The 17,526-nt window shown below is 36.2% G+C and overlaps 1 protein-coding gene across 1 annotated transcript in view; it reads left to right on the top strand.

Annotated features, from left to right (window-relative positions):
* agmo (alkylglycerol monooxygenase) overlaps positions 1-17,526 on the top strand; it is a 48,716-nt gene that overhangs the window by 17,783 nt on the left and 13,407 nt on the right. Inside the window, exons 4-9 of the mRNA XM_053507714.1 lie at positions 7,550-7,653; positions 9,146-9,241; positions 10,595-10,661; positions 10,807-10,872; positions 11,469-11,548; positions 14,093-14,227. Coding sequence (XP_053363689.1) covers positions 7,550-7,653; positions 9,146-9,241; positions 10,595-10,661; positions 10,807-10,872; positions 11,469-11,548; positions 14,093-14,227 — 548 coding nt within the window. The remainder of the gene's footprint in view (positions 1-7,549; positions 7,654-9,145; positions 9,242-10,594; positions 10,662-10,806; positions 10,873-11,468; positions 11,549-14,092; positions 14,228-17,526) is intronic.

Here is a 17,526-nt window from a genome sequence, read left to right as displayed (position 1 = left end):
AAGGGAAGAATATAAAGTATAAATAAAGGTAGTTTAAATATTTTTTCTGTGCAACCAAAAAGCAAAATGTTCTTCTTAATAACGTATATTTGGGGTGATTTTTACAGTTCTTGAAGAATCTTGTAAAATAAAATATGACAATGGCTATTGATTTCACATTTATTTGGCCGAGCTGCCTGAGGAGGGGAAAAAGTCACCACATCTCAACACACCTTCCAGTTTATGACTTGAAAAATATTAAATTTGAAAGATACTGGATCCTACTTCATAGTTAAAGTATGTATAGGAAACATGATAACTAACCCCTTGTCCTTCTCAGAGCTGTATTTTTAGTCATAAGCCAGCTTTTAGTGATTTCACTGACAGCTCCTGCCCGGGACACAGGATATCACTGTAGTGCATGTGAAACCTGCTGGCTACCAAATTAAACTACTTTAAAAAAAAAAAAAAAAAAAAAAATTCCACAACACAAATCTCTGTAGGTAAGCCCTTTACCTTATTGTGTGTATGCTGGCAGTTTGAAATTTATCACACCTTTAAAACCATCCTTAATATCCAGCGGGTTTAACTCGTAAGTGGAGACAGTGTGAAGTATTGCGGTGACAGGCGAGGGATTGGCTGGCCCAGCCGCCTGTTTGTGTTGGCATTTCTTATTAGCACTCAGCCTATCCTCTCCCGCCTGCCTTTCACAGCCCATTGGCAGCGTGAGTGACGTGGCATGCAGTCTCTTGCCACTCTGTAGCAAAGCGCCTCATTTAGTGCACCGCTGCTGTGTAGGGTGGCGCTGTGGCAGACATGCTGGTGGTTACTCACTGAAATCTCACTGTGGGTGTTCTTTATATGAAACAGAACAAATGGTGGAGGGGAAATAGCAGGTTTTGGGTTTGTTTGTAAACCATAAATGTTGGTCTTCTACAGACACGAAGCCTAGTAATAAACTCGAAGGAATGTCCCTGGTCAATCTGGAACAATGATGATGATGATGATGATGTTGTTGTTGCTGCTGCTGATGATGTTGGTGGTTACAAAACTATTCAATTCTTCTGTACATGCTTAAAGTTTTCTTTAATTACTTACTATAATCACTTCATGGACTTACCCAGTATCACTCTGAAGTGCTGTTTTTGCTCTTATACTACAGCAAAATGCCAACATTGCTATTTTCATTTATTTCTAAAAAAATGTGCTTTTATCCATTTATACTGTAGTTACGTTTAATGTTGTGCAATTCTGTGAACATTTGTTCCTTCACCAGCTTCTTTCTCTTTTTTTAAATTTCATCAAAATAAAAACAGGACAAAATCACCATAAGGTTACCAACAAAGGATCTGAATAGTATACTTTCCCATTTTGGAAACGTACTGAAACCTTCCATAAATGTTAAGTCACACAAACAAAGTTTGGATCCCCCCCCCCCATATTCTAGAGTAGTAGTGCATTTTGAGATATGGAAAATGGACTTGGGTTATTAAGTAACAACAACAACAAGACATGAAGGTAAGCTGTTCTGAAACAGTATTGTCAGGTGCATTTGTAAAACCCATCAAGCACAATGATGAAACTGGCTCTTATTAAGACCATCCCAGGAAAGCAAGACGAAAACTTACTTCGTCAGCTGAGAGAAGCTCATTTAGAGTAACCAGCCTCAAAAATCATCAATTAATAGCGCCTCAGATTTGAAAAGTTATAAAGTCGTTAAAGAGCGTAAGTAGCATATACATCTCAATATTAACTGTTCAAATGGAGATTATTGCATATTTTAGGTGCCTTCAGCATTGTTTTACAGTGTAGAAAGAAATGCGTACACGTCCATTGATGACTCTGTTCTGTACTGCGCAAACTTTCTAATTTGATGATATTTAAGCACTAGTGAAATGTTGTTATAAGTGCATTAATGTATCAGGGCGTTTTATAGAGGAATAAAGATAGTTTTTACTATCATAACTGTATTATGTCCTTACTCAAATAAAAAGTCCCGGTTTGATCTAAACGTCGCTCATATAAACCTGTTGTTTGAATTGCATCCATAACTTTTGTCATACTGTCACAATATTGTAAACAAACTTTTTAAACAATCACACTTGAGAACTCAACAGCTGTTGTATGAGTAAGTACGTATCCTGAAGTTTGATACTTTTATACCTTTGATGTACTAGTTCTAGACTTTGATAGTCTATATTTCTTAGTGAAACAGAAAAGTGTCATATACTTGTAACTGACTGTACTAAGCGTTATCTAAGCTTGCTTCACTCTGTACTGGGTTGAAACTACACATAGAAGTGCACTTCATTGGAACAAAATCTAAATCTAGATAGTGGTTTCCCAACGATACAGTCTAAGAGTTCAAGGAAACCTCTGTCAAGACACATCTATAAAAAAAAAAGAAAGAGTAATGCTGGTCCTTATACAATGCAATGCTGGCCCTATGAATAAGCTTGCAGAAAATCCCATAACATAAAATTTTATGTGAAATGTTATGTAATTAAGCCTAATTAGTAATTAGTTAGTAATGAATAATTGTTTTTTTACCATTTATTGTTTTTTTACCATTTATTGTTTTTTAGCTTTAAAAAAAAAGTTTCCTTAAAACATATTTAAGACAAACAAAATAGGACAGTCTGTGCAAGCCTACATTAGACTGCACACACCTGTTGAGTTTAACAATACTGTACATTTATTTGTACTTTATTAACAATACTGTAAATTTTATTTGTAATTTATATAAATGTAATAAAAAGGAGGGAACTATAACCAAGATTTTGACTTTTATTATGCAATGCTTACGGAAGAAACAAAAGTGTGACTTTATGGTAAAAATCATTTTTCTATGAAATTAAAAAGTAAATAATAATTTTAGGCTTAGACTTTTGCATCCAGTGTCTGACTCTTAATACAGTATTCATGATAATGATCTGTAATTCTTAGACAGGTTCAAGCAAAGAGAATCACACGAAAACAGTTTGGATGAGTTTATTATAGGTTTCTACTAACGATTATAGAAAATGACAGAATTTTTCTCCTGTTCTGTAATCTGACTCTCTCAGGGGTCATAATAACAAGATTTAACAGTTACAGTGGCTTTCATTATAGTGCATTCACCTTTGAGCCTTTGAATTTTAACATCAAACTTCAAGGACATGTATTACATAAGTCTTACATTATGTGCAATTAAGGGAAAAAGCAATGCTAAGTCAGCACTTTGTCTTCAGTACACTGTTAGTGCCTCATAGAAATGGTGCTGCTTGCACAAGGGCAAAATAGCAGTGTGTGCAAAAGAGTTCAGCACGAACTTAACAGAACTGACATATTTAGCAACATTAGCTGAGCTAATGTTGGCAGCTAAGCTAATGTTAGCTTTTTCTATATACCAAACAGTTTACTGTGGTAACCATACTTTTGTTAGCATCTTAGTACATCTTAAAGCTTAATGGTCCACTGTGGGGACTCCTAACGGGAGCAGCCGAAAGAAGAAGTACATTTCAAAGCTTACATTAATAACATGAGGGATGCAGTACATTAAAATGTATTAGATGATATAATAACTGTCTACTGAGTCTGCATATACGGTATATAATATAATGTTAATGAAATACTGGCTAAAAAGTTTACTTGGAGGTAACTTAAAGCTGGCTAAATTAATTCTGTAATTTGTGATTTCATATTATATCATATTAGGTTGTCAATCTGGAAAGGTGATGGCGCTTTTTAAAAACATGAACGCCACCACATTCTACTGAGAAATGAAGGTTCTTTATGGAAAGAGCAGCACGATTGAGTTTAAGAGTTTACGGTTGACTTTAAGGGCCGAAGCAACATGTTACTTTCAAGTACAATAAGTCCCTTACATACGAACATTCACATTATTGTACAAACTTTTAAATGCATTCGCATATGTTCAGTCACGAAAGTTGGAACACATGACTGCACTGCCCATCCCAGGATGTTCAGAATAAATGAAAATAATTGACACTGCTCGTTCTTTTAAAATGAATCGTTCAACCATTGGTACCATTTTAAATAAGAAGTGGATAATCATGGAAAATGCTATCCTAGTACTGTCCTAGTATGTTTTTTTTTTTTTTGAACTTTGACCAATTAAACTTACAAATGAGCTCTCTGAATGGACCTCATTTGTATGTACATACTATAATTAGGACGTACTGTAATTAGTTTGCTAGTGCTTCCACAATATATGGTACAGTATTGTATAAAACAGAAAGATCACTGCTGCTGCAGTTACCATTAAATATTATATTTAATATAATAAACTATATTATCACCATAGTGCAACATATTTAGTAACTATTAACTAACTATTACATTGTGTAAAGCAGTAGCCATATGTGATAGCATGCTATCTAAACGTTCTAGCTAACATTAGGAAATTATATTTTGTAACTGATTGTGCAAACAACGTAGAGAGAACAGAGTGGGAGATTATGTTATAAACCAGTAACTACATTAGAGAGTATACTAGTTAACATTAAAATATTGTGTTAACCAGTAGTCCACTTTACTGGCAAACCAGCAGCCAATTTTGAAAGCAAGTTAGCAACCATTTATCCAGTAAATACATAGTTAAAGCTAAATTGTTAAGCGATAATTGAGATTTACTATTTTGCCTAGAAGTTAATATACTTTTCCTTTGTTACCTACTGTACCTGCAAGCCTTCTTCACCTTAATTTGATAATGGTTATAAAGTATTTTTTTCCTCATAAGCCCATTGTTAAGTTACACAAGGACATTTTACAAAAACACAGAGGATAACCACAATAAAAAAAAAAACCACATACCAGCACACTGTAGCTGCAAAAAAAACAAACAATTCGTATGTTGCAACCTATGGCTTTGCACTTTTCCTGACTATTTTTATTGGTCGATTTAGAACTCCTTGCAGTGTTATGAGGCCTACATGCTTGCCCTCACTGTCAGAGGAAAGACGCAGTGTAAATGCGCAGGCCTCGGTGCACAGATTCGGTGGGAAACGCTTTTCTGTGGCATGGGTTCTCATCATTAAAGCGCCTCCCCTCTGAATACAGGCTGCCAAACTATGCAGCGTCCAACCGAGCCCTGCTCACAAGGACATGGATTGCAATGAGGCCTAGCTGTACACACTTCCTACTAGTGACACCCAGCATCAATCTTCTTCTCTTCCACCCCGTGAGGGGAAACCGAGGACTTGTACACTATCAAACAATGGCTGGATTATTTGCCAGTGTGTACTTTTGTGATAGCACATTCATCTGACACATGACAGAAGCAGGAGGTGGAAAGTATAATGTAATGGCTTTTGATTAGTCTGTCACTTTGTTAATGACTTGGCGTGTTAGATGAGTGCACCACATATTCGTCAACATGAATAGATCCAGGTGTAATGATCATTCGGTATTTTAGGAAGAAATCAGTGCAATCAATCAAAAATGCTTAATGCTGTAGACAGTGCCAAAATTTTCACCAGCTCTTTTTTTTTTTTTACATCCACATTTCCCTTCCATATTATTTTAGTGCAACACATAGATACAACCACATGATCGTAACTTCAAGCCATATTCAGCCTTGACTAGAAGCCTGGTGGAACTGCATCAATGGCCTGATGAAATTTTCTGAATGGAAACTATACTGCTCTCCCCAGAGCTCATGCACTCCGGCTGCTCGTCTTGGCTTCGTCCAGGTGATTTTGACATCTTGGCTCGGTGCCGCTGGCTGCTGGAGGGCAGAAGGAGAGGAGAGAGTTTATTCTTACGCCCTCACAACTCTTTGTTTGTTCAGCTGGAGTGCAGGGAACTCTAGCAGCTTACCTTTTCGCTGAAGCTTATGTTGAAGTAGAGCTTCTCATGTCTTATTCTGACAGTGTTGCACTGGAGATTATACTTCAAATGTTTTAGGCATCAATAATTTAATATTCTGAGGCTGTTAATTAATATTTTGTACAGGTTATAGGAAGGTTGCAAATATGCTGGTAAAAAATATTAATCGTCTAATGTACTGTAGCACAGTATGAAATATCGTTTTAAGTAGAAAACACATGGAAAATGTAGAAGACCTAAAATGACAACAACTAGCATGAACACTAGGGTTTGTAACCGAAATGCATACGCATATTGTTGAAATTACAACATTATATCAGTGGGTGAGTTCACATCATAAACAAACAACTAAAAAAATGAAAGCATATTCATAGTAAAAATAGTACGATGCTAGGGTTGAACTAAATTTAAATGTAGAGTCAGCGATTTTAATGATAATGTTTTGAGAGCATAACCTAAACAGATTCGTGTTCCTCTAAAGCTACACCCTGAAAACACAAGGTGGAACTTTTTCCGAATTAACGGGCGAGAAGCGACACCTCCTTTCCTGAATGACTGGATGTTGGTGGTCCAAACGATTTCATTCATTCATGTTTGTTCTCATCAGGGTTACCCAGGAATGCTAAGTGTGAAGCAGGAATACAGATTAGACGGGAGGCCAGATGGTCACAAGGCACTACGCACTCACATTTACACTTCGGGCTGGATAATTCAATACTGGCATGTTTTCACAAGATGGAAGGAAACCCAAAGAACCCAGAGTAAACCAATGTGGACATGGGGAGATCACATAGAAATCCACTCAGGCAGTAACCTGAGCTCAGGATTGAACCATGGACCCTGGTGGAAAAGCTACTCACTGTGCCAGCCTGTGTCTTGTGTCAGTGAGGGTTTTTTTTATGCAGTAGTTTTCCTGAAAGTAAGTTAAACAGACATTGTGACATAAAGATAAATAAAGTCCAGGTGTATACTGAACCTTATGCCAGGTTTCATCTAGCACTCATAAGAATTCTTTGCTTTGTCATTCTCTGGAAATAGAACATTTACATGCCACAACACTACAGGGATCAGTGTAACCATTTCGGCTTTGTGTGCATTGCCAAAAAAATTACTCATTTCTGAGTGTGATGAGATACACGGTTTAAAGCCGAACCTCCACGTTATATCGATTGTTAGAATGCTGTACAACTATTCTTTGGAAGGAGTTACACTCCCACAGTTCTTATACAAGTCCGTAATACTTTAATAAAACACGTAATATATTTTTATTATTTATTATTTTTTTATTTTAACTCTAGAATAATTAAATATCAGTTAAAAGTCTTTTCACAGCCCATTGTTCAGTGTTCACAGAGAAGTACCACAGAGACATCTGGGTGGTCCGGGGACAACTCGTAAGATCCTTTGAAACGTAGCAGGCGTTATTCTGCGGATCTAAGTATGAGGGCCAAATCAGAGAGATTAATGTTGCGGAAACCACTACAAAATGGCAAATATAAACCGAGCCATTGCTTTTATGCCACTCAACAAAGCCTATTACATTGCAGTGGCAAGACCAATAACAGACTTCTTTTACTTCATCACCCAAGTAGAAGCAAAGACAGAGGTCATAGTGTGTATCCAAAGCAAACACGAGAGCAGAAGTGGATATAGGTTGATTAAGTTTTCTCTCCTCTGTCTTTCACAGTTAGATGTTCTGACATGTTTTTTGCATAATTGTGTATGTGTGTGTGTCTTGTAGAGCTCAATATCCTGTGGGCTGCTCATCAAGTTCATCACAGCTCTGAGTACTACAACCTGACCACAGCTCTCCGGCAGTCTGTAACACAGCAGTTTGCTTCATGGGTAACAATTACCATCTGCTAGAAACTCTCCTTCAGAGCCCATTGCAGTGTCTGAATTTGTTCCCTATTTGCTATATACAGTACTGTATGTAGCTCACTATATGGAGTGCAATCATATAGGGGTTTTGTCTGCAAAATATTGCGCCCCACAATGCACTTTGCAATGAGTCTCTGTTCACATTACATGCTACATTGTTCACTTCGGATTTTCTTCGGTCAGATTGGATTTGCATGTCATGAGAATTGACATGTCATTTTTACAAGTGACTTTTATCTGACCTATGAAATGCCACATATGCGCACAACGTCTTTGCTAGCCCCAGCTGGGTATAAAACGTTTTTTTCTTTGGCCACTCATTCATTTTAAGCAATGGATGGAATTTTAGCAAAAATATGTTTGGGGATTTTGCTCCATAGAGAGACAAGCAGTTAGTTGCTGTATTTATTGAGGTCCAGAGGAAGGAAGGAGGCCAGACAGCTTGATTTAGCTGTTTTAGCAGCTATTGCTAGCACTGCTATGAAATCCCCATGTTCCTGGTGCTGATTGAAGATGTCATCACCCTATGTATGCACAGAGGCAAACAGTCCCACAAATTCTGATCGGACTTTTCTTATTGAAGTCACATGACTGAGGACATGTGAAAGTGACTCGTATCAGCAGACCACCAGACTTGTGCATTCAGACAGTTCAGATCTGTGTCACATTAGGGTAAAAAATTGGATTTCTGTTATTTTGGCCAGGTAATGTGGATGTAGCCTTATTGCCTCATAAATCTAGTGTACACTAATGCACACTACTCACTAAGATCAGTGTCCAGCAATTCCTTTCAGCTTAGAATGTATATATCATAATGGACTAGACTTGTATTGTGAAGAAAAATGTTATGTACTTGATCATACTGTACACTATACAGATTTAATACAGATTCCTGATCTTGCCTGACATCTTATTTTTTTCTGTAGCCTTCTTGTCAGCTCAAAACAATCAGATCACCTCTGAACTTACCAGATGTTTTTAGTTTTTCGCGCCATTCTGCTTTATTGTTTTACTGTATGCATGAACCCCTGAAAAGTTCACCAGTTTCTGAAATATTCTTCCATTTTCTTTTAGTAACCTTGACTTCCACTACCACTCTGTATATTTAGCATAAACCAAATGTCCTTTGTTGAAGTTTAAATCTGCATGTCTGACTCTCTTAACTGCACCATGACATCTAAACATATACAGGGTGCAACTTTATCTGGAATGTCTTTAGTCCAAGGAAGGAGTTCAAGTACACGATCATGTGGAAACATACACTTACATTAAATTTAATGATTAAATGTTTGGTTGACAAGGTTTGCACAAAGTTTTACAAAGAAAAGTACAAATCTGTGTTTAATTTATGAGGATGCATTGGCAGAGTGTATGCTGGTCCTCACTTAAAGGTTGAAGACATTTATTTGACTTGCTTTGTAATAATGCATGTAATGAGCCCATTGTGTGTTCTTAGGTCTTCTACCTCCCCATGGCATTAATAGTTCCGCCGTCGATCTTTGCTGTCCACATTCAGTTTAACTTGCTCTACCAGTTTTGGATCCACACTGAGGTAAAGTGCAAATTTGTTCATCAGACACATATACAGTAAAACTTCAGCTTGGTGTATATTTGCAACAAGTACAGTAGCCACACGACATAGTGTACCTCCAGTGTGCACACGATGAAAAAAACGAAGCTGGTTATGTCCATTTGTTTTAACCATCTCAGTGCTTTATCCACCATAAAATATTTCCTTTTATGTTTCACTTTCCAGATTTAAGACTTAGCCATATGTTCAATAAGAAATAATGAGTTGTTATGAAATATTCCAAACAGAAGCATAACCATACCCTTGCCATTTGAGTGAACATTGGCCCATCAGGTTTACAGTTAGGGGGAGTCATTTGGGGAGTCGTTTAGCAGGAATGGATTTGGAATCATTTCCATCTTTTAGAGCGCCATTAGTGAAAACAGTCTTCACATCCGCAAGTTCCTGAAGGATATAATTTATGCCTGTTTTATGAGCTTTTTTGATGTTATGTAATTTATTGGCATGAAATTCCCAAGCATAATCCAGCGCTAAAGCCCCGGCTAAGCGGCGAGCAACCTTTTTCATTCAAGACGAAATTTAGCTGGAGCCAGACCAGTCATTATAGAGGAATAATGACCCAGTGAAAAATGATGTTCACTCACACAATCCCTGGCTAAACCTAGACCTCAGCAGGTTTACATTTATCCATCAAATCATTATTTCCTTCAAACACCTGAGGGCAAACTAAACACCTGTGTAATGTATAACTTTAGAGATCAGGTTAAAATGAATTGGTATTTGGGGAAATCAAGGTGTGTGTGTGTGTGTGTGTGTGTGTGTGTTTCTGCACGTGTACATGTGTGTTCGCATGTGCATGTGTGTGAAGATATCTATACGTGTGTGGGGGAAACTTATCAGCTTTTTGGCTTCTTTTTAAAGCCATTGTAACTTCCTCCAACTTTGTGTTTGCTTTACTTCTAATCTATATTGTTCTTTCCATGTGGAAATCTGGCTACTTCTCTCGTTCCATAGTTAACGGAGCTTCGATCGAGCTCATCAGACAAGAAAACACATAATATTAATGATGTTTCGTGTCAGAATCCATTAGCAAACATGTGAACCATGCAAGCTTTTGGGTCCTGCACAATTCCTCCTCAGTAATATTGGCCAAAACAAAGACAAGGCAATCAATAGGAGAGATTAATCACATGTGTGAGACTCAAGCTCAGACTCGGTTTACATCTCTGTTTAGCAACAGCTGGCACTGCATTATACCCCCAGGCTGGAAGTTTCTTTAGTCACTTGATTACATGACACTAAACAATCACATTCTAGATGCATTGTTTATTAATTTATGACACAAAACCATTTTAAAACTGCCTTTTTCATTAGTTCGTCACGGATCTCGGTCCTCTGGAGTGGATCCTGAACACTCCGAGTCATCACAGAGTTCATCATGGTCGGTGCCGCTCATAGTAGAGCACTTTATTGTACATAATTTAAAATAAGCTTTTTAGATTTTGCAGTTGTAAACAAAATGTATGTGAAACAATGACATTTTTAGGGATTTGTTTCTAATTTGTTTTGTTTGCATTATGGTGCAGGGAGAAACCGCTACTGTATTGATAAGAATTATGGAGGAACTCTTATTATTTGGGACCGGATGCTTGGTAAGAGTGTGTGTATACGATAGAGGGTTTTATTCTTCTTCTAGCATAGAGAGTATACAGTAAAATAATATAATGCATGGCAAAATATTATTGGAAATTAACAATCTGAAAAAATTGGTACATCACAATCACCAGACACTATGTAGTGCAAATCAGAAACATTACAGTGCAAATAGATACGACACAATAAATTCACACTAAGGATCTAGTATGATAATTAAAAAAAAGCTAAACAACCATTTGACAAAAAGTGCATACATTAAAAAGCAACACAATGTATGTGTTTTGCCAACTAGCTTTTAGGGACCCAATTTTGAAATTTTTATAAAGTTAATATTATAAGGAAATGCAACTTACAAAAAAATAAAATAAAAGAAAGACATGGAATGGTTAAGATACCATAATACACATGCCAATGTACCTTCGTGTATACTTTGCAAAAGGCTTCCAGATACAATGTACTTTATGGTTCCAGGCATTAAAATATACATTAAAGACATAAAATGAAATTTGACAGCATCTGCCTTTTATATATTTTTTTAAGCAATCCATGTAAGTAAAGTACTTATCAGTATATAATCGATGTTCTCTTGTAGGAACCTTCGCTCCAGAGGCTGATAAAGTCATCTATGGACTCACACACCCCATTAACACCTTTGACATTCTGTCTGTTGAGGTACGTTAGCCACACACATGTATCTTTATAGATATGATTTTTGAATTTGTGCCACATTAGTTCTCGCCTACTGAAGTCTAGCTCGGAGTTGAATGTAAATATAAGCCATGAGTTCTCTTATGCTCTCGCTCTCCTCACGTTTCCCCACCAGTGGAAAATCCACACCATAACCATAACATTAGTAGTGCACTTTAAACAAGAGAGGTGAGAGTGTCGGCAAGAAACCATGTGCAAGTTGCCTTTGATTATTTTCTCTGCACTTTCCCTTGGAAGTGAACGACAAATGCAATCTTATCTGTGGCATGAAACACTTAGACACAGGATTCTATGTCAAATGAAATAACAATAGTGTTTCTCATACATTTTTTGTTTAAAGAACCTAATAACCCTTGGCTATAACTCACTCATTGACACAACATTTCACAGAGGGGGCTTTACTACTCCAGCAAAACTAATTCAACTGACTAATGCAAGCCTCCACCCAAACCTAACAGTGATAAAATATATTCTGTTAACAGATTTAAAGCATATTTATACATGAAACTCCATAGTGGTAAGGTAACTGCAATCATTTTTGCGTTGCGTGTTTTTTTTATCTGTTGTTGATGATGTGCTTCATGAGGACTATCAGTTATTGGTCATATAATATGAACTTTGATACGGGACTTTGAGACTGTCAGTTGCAAAACTTTGCATTCTTAAGTATTGAAAAAATGCAACCAAGCAAAAATGGAGGGCAACCATACACATGTTTACAAGTGCTACAAGAGTATTTTATATTATATGCACGAATGCAGACAGGTAATTTTATTGGGTTTTTTTGGGGGCACCAGGTAAACAATAATCAATAAACTGCATAATGTAACAGCTGCACAAATTACAACACTTCTCTAAAACCTATACAGTTTCCAGAGCAAAAAAATAACAGGAATAATAAACATATTTTTAAAAGAAAAACTAAACTCAAGTCCCTATTGTTTTTCTAGCCAGAGCTAACATTGAAACCCAGGGCATTGGAACTCATTTACTTACAGCAACTCTTTATACCATTAAGAATAATTGAACTATTGTACTACTGCATTACTTAATATAATTTACACAAACAGTTTGACAGCAAAATGAGATAAGTCCATTTCTGCAGTTTTTCAATTGAAGCAAAAGGAAATGCAAACTGAAAGAAAATATTTGGTGCAAATTTTCTTAAAGTCTCAAGGATTTTTCTTTTCCCTTTTTTTTTTTTTTAAATAACAAATGCCAAAATATTTTATCAAAATTGTTTAGGTTTTATAAGTGTGAATTCAGTGTGATTTGTCAAAAGATTCTCTGTTTTCCACAGTTTTGTCACAATGAATAAATCAGTCTGCAGTTGTGTTTATGGTTATTTACATATGTGATTTCGTATGAATAATACATTGGCTGAGTTTTAATAAACAAAAGCAAACCCATGTTTTGATTATGATGTTGTAGTAGGTCAAACAGCATGCAGTGGTAGCAAATTAGATTAAATTAAGACAGTATTCACATACACACAAAACCTTTTTAATGATATGTTGGTTAAAGATCATAAGAAACATTATAAACAATACGAAAACTTCTTGTTACTGCATCATCAGCCTTATCCTCTACCTGTTTTAGTCTCACTTTAATACATAATGACAGCTGTCATACTACAGGTATGCACTGTAGAACGTCCGTCTGACCGACCAGGTTAGTATCAGCTTAGTGTTTACTCTGCTACCACCATAACTGATCAAACTCATTAGCTAATTAAGAACCCTTTTACAATAGAAGATGGTGAGGCAAAGCAGGGACAACACACATAAATATGTAGGTCCATGGGTACCCATGTACATGGGTCCTCTTGGACAGAGATGGGAATCGCTGCACTACAGTTTCCATGGTGTTTAAACATCATCCAAATTGCAAATTGGCTTATTTTAAGGAACGTATTGCAGATATTAAGTCATTACTGCTCGTGTGACTGGAATGGCAGTAACAGAATGAAACTATCCTTATCTTGGTTTCAACATTCTCTACAACCCTTTGGACACATTCAAGCCACTTGTGGCAGCTGCTGTTTATTTAAAGTTTATAAAAATAAGGTTATATAACAGTTTTCAAAATGTTTTGTCACAGACAACCTTATTTGCCAGAGAATAATAATTTGTCACAAATTATTATTAATAAAAGGTCTGAAAAAGGTATTTATCAGGTTCTGCTCTCAAACTGTTCATATATTGTACAGCTAGGTTTTTTTTTTCTCCATTTTTCTTATATTTTTCATAGATTTTTTGAAAAAAAAAAAAAATAATAATAATATATATATATACTTCTTGTAAAGCTCCAATTCAAATATTTGGACTCCCTTTAACTTTTAATTTGAGTAAACATTTTATTAAAATACATAAAGTTTTTAAAATAAACCCATTTCTGTTCACTAGTAGTAGCAACTGTAAGCAGATGATTATTGCTGAAATGTAATTTTTTGCAGATACCATATGAGATTACTTTGCTCTGGTATTCAAATCCTTTTGTCTCCTAAAGTTTGAATACTACGTATACCTGTGGCGACAGTTCCTTAATGCTGATGGTTTTACACACAAGCTGTCTGTCATTTTCAATGGACCAGGCTGGACACCGGGCAAACCAAGGCTTGGAGATCCCGAAGATCTACCCGAGGTTGGAGACATCTCTGTTTTCTCTCACTTCCTGTAACTTTAATTGCACAATCAGCTTTTTATTTTAACAACCAGTTAATTCCATAACTTAATTAATGTTGAATAGCCCACATCGGAGAAAGCATTTCAAGTAGTTCTCTTTAGTGTTGTGTTCAGAGTTCTTGATTTTGATTGGTAAGATACTGTTGATTAATTTTCTGTAACAGTGACTTTGCTAACAGTTCTGACTACAAGGTAAAACAGATTTATAGTAATGTGCTTTTAGTATACATTGTATAGTATACAATGTACTGTATATATATAATACATTGTTATTACTTTAATAATATACAACACAATGTATGTATAATAAACTTATACAGGTATTTGTATAGTGGACGCTTAAAATATACACTTTGGGTGTTGCTGTTACTGGAAAATAATTCACTTTAGGATGGGAACAAAAAACCGCAGCTACTCGTCAAGCTGAAGTAAACCAGCCTGTTTTTGATTATTTAATCTCCTTTTTCTTTTATTCCTGGATTAATTATTGCTGTAGAGCGGTTTGGTGATAAATTTAAGCTGACATTTGTATGATAAATATTGTATGTATATTTATATCTTGCTTACCATCCACCGACTGCGATTTTAGTGGAAAAAACGGGCAGGACAATGACTCTTATTAAAAAAAAATGACACACTTTACAAGTATAGCTCAGTGCCGAAAAAAGGTTTCACATGCTTTTGAAGCACAATAGGCTCAGTTTTCACATGTCTTTAAAAAACAGGCCTACGACACAGGATTGAAGTCCCTCCATCAGGAGCTGCAGCGGTTTTCTTTGAAACAGCGATGTGTGTGTGTGGCACATTTTTAGCCACTCTTACTTCACACATGAAACAAAGCCTCTTTTTCCCCCTCACACTGCAATTAAAGCAGCTCTAAAGAGAGCCGGGTGATGGAGAGCATGTGGCGAGTTTGCCTGAAATACCTTGAAAGGTGCTGGACTGGGAGAGCCGTGCCGTGCCTGTTCATGCTCCTGCGCAGGAGGCAGAGTTGAGTTTTGAGGGAAAACAGAGCAGTGGACTGTTGAAACCAGTAGGTCAAACCCACATGTGACTGCACATGAGAGAGATTTTTAAGATTATTATTATTCGCCACACATTCAAAATATGCTCATGGCACAATGGAATGATGATGATATATCATGGTGGATAAAAGAGATTAGGTATAACGTGTATAGCACCTATGACCAGTCACTCCCTTACCAGACTTTTCTTGTTTTCCTAATTAAGTCCTGTAAATAAGGTAAAAAATAAAACCAGAGCTTGTGATGTTCCTGTAAAATCAGAAATCACCATGTCCACTTTCCTGAAGATTTTCCAGTGATGGAAAACATATTAAGTGTTACAAAGAGCTGATGCTGGAGACTCCTTCCAAAAAAGAATCACAATAAATGCATAATTAATTTAATATCTAAATGCCCAAATTATAATTAAATTTTAAATTTATGTAAAATGATAATTAATGATGATTTTTTATACTTGATTTAATATTTGTATAAATTAATATTTGACAATAATTCTGGAAATACTGCAAGTCATGCAAATGTTGAATCACATTTATTTCATACATTTACATTTCTGAAAGCATTTGGATGTTTGTCTTATTTAATATATGCATAAAAAATAAAATAAAAAAATTATGGCAAATTTTCAATCCATTTATTATCAAACTTTTATATATACTTTCTATGCTGTGGCCTCAGAGCTTAGATTGCATGTTCTCCCTGTGCTTTGTGGGTTTCCTCCCACAGTCCAAAGACATGAACAGGCTAACCTGAATTTAAAATTTGCTCATTGTGTGTGTGTGTGTGTGTGTGTGTGTGTGTGTGTGTGCCATGCAATAGACTCGCCCCCTCTCTAGGCTGTACAGTACTCTACGTTGTGCCCCGAGTTCTGTGGAATAGCCCTCCCATGACCCTGTAGAGGATAAGCGGTGTGGAGAGTTTCTGGTTGTAGTGTGTGTTTTGCTATTTATAAACCACTGATCAGCATCATAGTACTGTATCATAAAGATGAAAAGCTAGCTTTTTTTTGCTTTATATTGTGAATAACTCTAACAGAAATCTTTGTGTTGCTGTTGATGGATCACCCACAATAGTCCGACCAACTTTTAGCTCACATGTCAAAAATATGCTTGCATATGGTCGAGGCATTTCACTAAACGAGCCTGCTTTCGATCATGCACAGCAGCTTCATGTGACTGAGGTCAGAATTATGACTAAGTCCTTCATAAATATGAGGGTTTTTTGAAAGCTTCTGTACTGTGTTATTGATTTACTCCTGCATTTTAGACTTTGGCCTTGTTACCTCCAAGCCTTTCAGGCAGGCGATGGAATTCTTACAGTTTTAAAAACATTTATCATCATGTGGTATCTGCAATTCATCTAAAGAAGCTTCTAACTGTTTAACCTCATTCATCCCAAGCTTATATGTTTATATGCATTTTCTCCAGAGCAACGCTAAGTACATTTACCAAGCGCTTCATTTTATCTGTCCATGGGGCATTTTTCGAGTAGTGAGGTGAAACATCCAGGTGGTCTTCAGAGTTTTCTTAGAAAGCATTGGTTTTCCTGTGTGGTTAAGTGCAAGCAAAGACTGACAAAGCTTAATAGGGTTCTTGTTACTTGCTTAGGATTTCTACAGCGGGTGGTTACAATGATCTTCAAGGTTACATTTTCATGAGTAGAGAAATCACAATTCTACAAAACTACTGCTGGAAGTGTCTAAAAATGATCTTGGAACATTTCCTTTTATAATAAGCTAGAACCGATTTTTTTTTGTCTGACTCTCTGATTTGATTTGATCAGTCAAAATTGCACTTGCTGTGCAAGTGGGTAACAAAAATAGTGTTTTTTAAAATATACATATATGGCTGTAGAGGTCAAACCAACACCTGAACTGACGAAACATCTGGACTCAATTAGACTCCTTTTATGGGGGCCTTATAGTTGAGCTTCACATGTACTTACATCAATAGCCCCCATTTTTTAATGCAATTTGTTTAGCAGGAAGGAAAGTAAAAAAATTCTGTGTGTGTTCTTTGTGTCTTTTGGGAACACCTTTCAGAATATTGTGTTGAAATCCAAAAAATTTTAAAGGCTTCATTAACTTTTTTAATACATACACACTTTCATAGGTGGCACTATTGAATGTTTGTGTTATTTAATGGGCAGTTATGGTGATACAGCGGGTAGTAATGCCTTCTCACAGCTCAAAGATCCTAGGTCCAAACCTTTGATGAAAAGCATGTAATCAAAG

Source organism: Clarias gariepinus, chromosome 11, assembly GCF_024256425.1.
Source record: "Clarias gariepinus isolate MV-2021 ecotype Netherlands chromosome 11, CGAR_prim_01v2, whole genome shotgun sequence".
Lineage (NCBI taxonomy): Eukaryota > Metazoa > Chordata > Actinopteri > Siluriformes > Clariidae > Clarias > Clarias gariepinus.
Note: the sequence above shows the minus strand (reverse complement) of the source record. Positions and strands in the feature narration are given on the sequence as shown.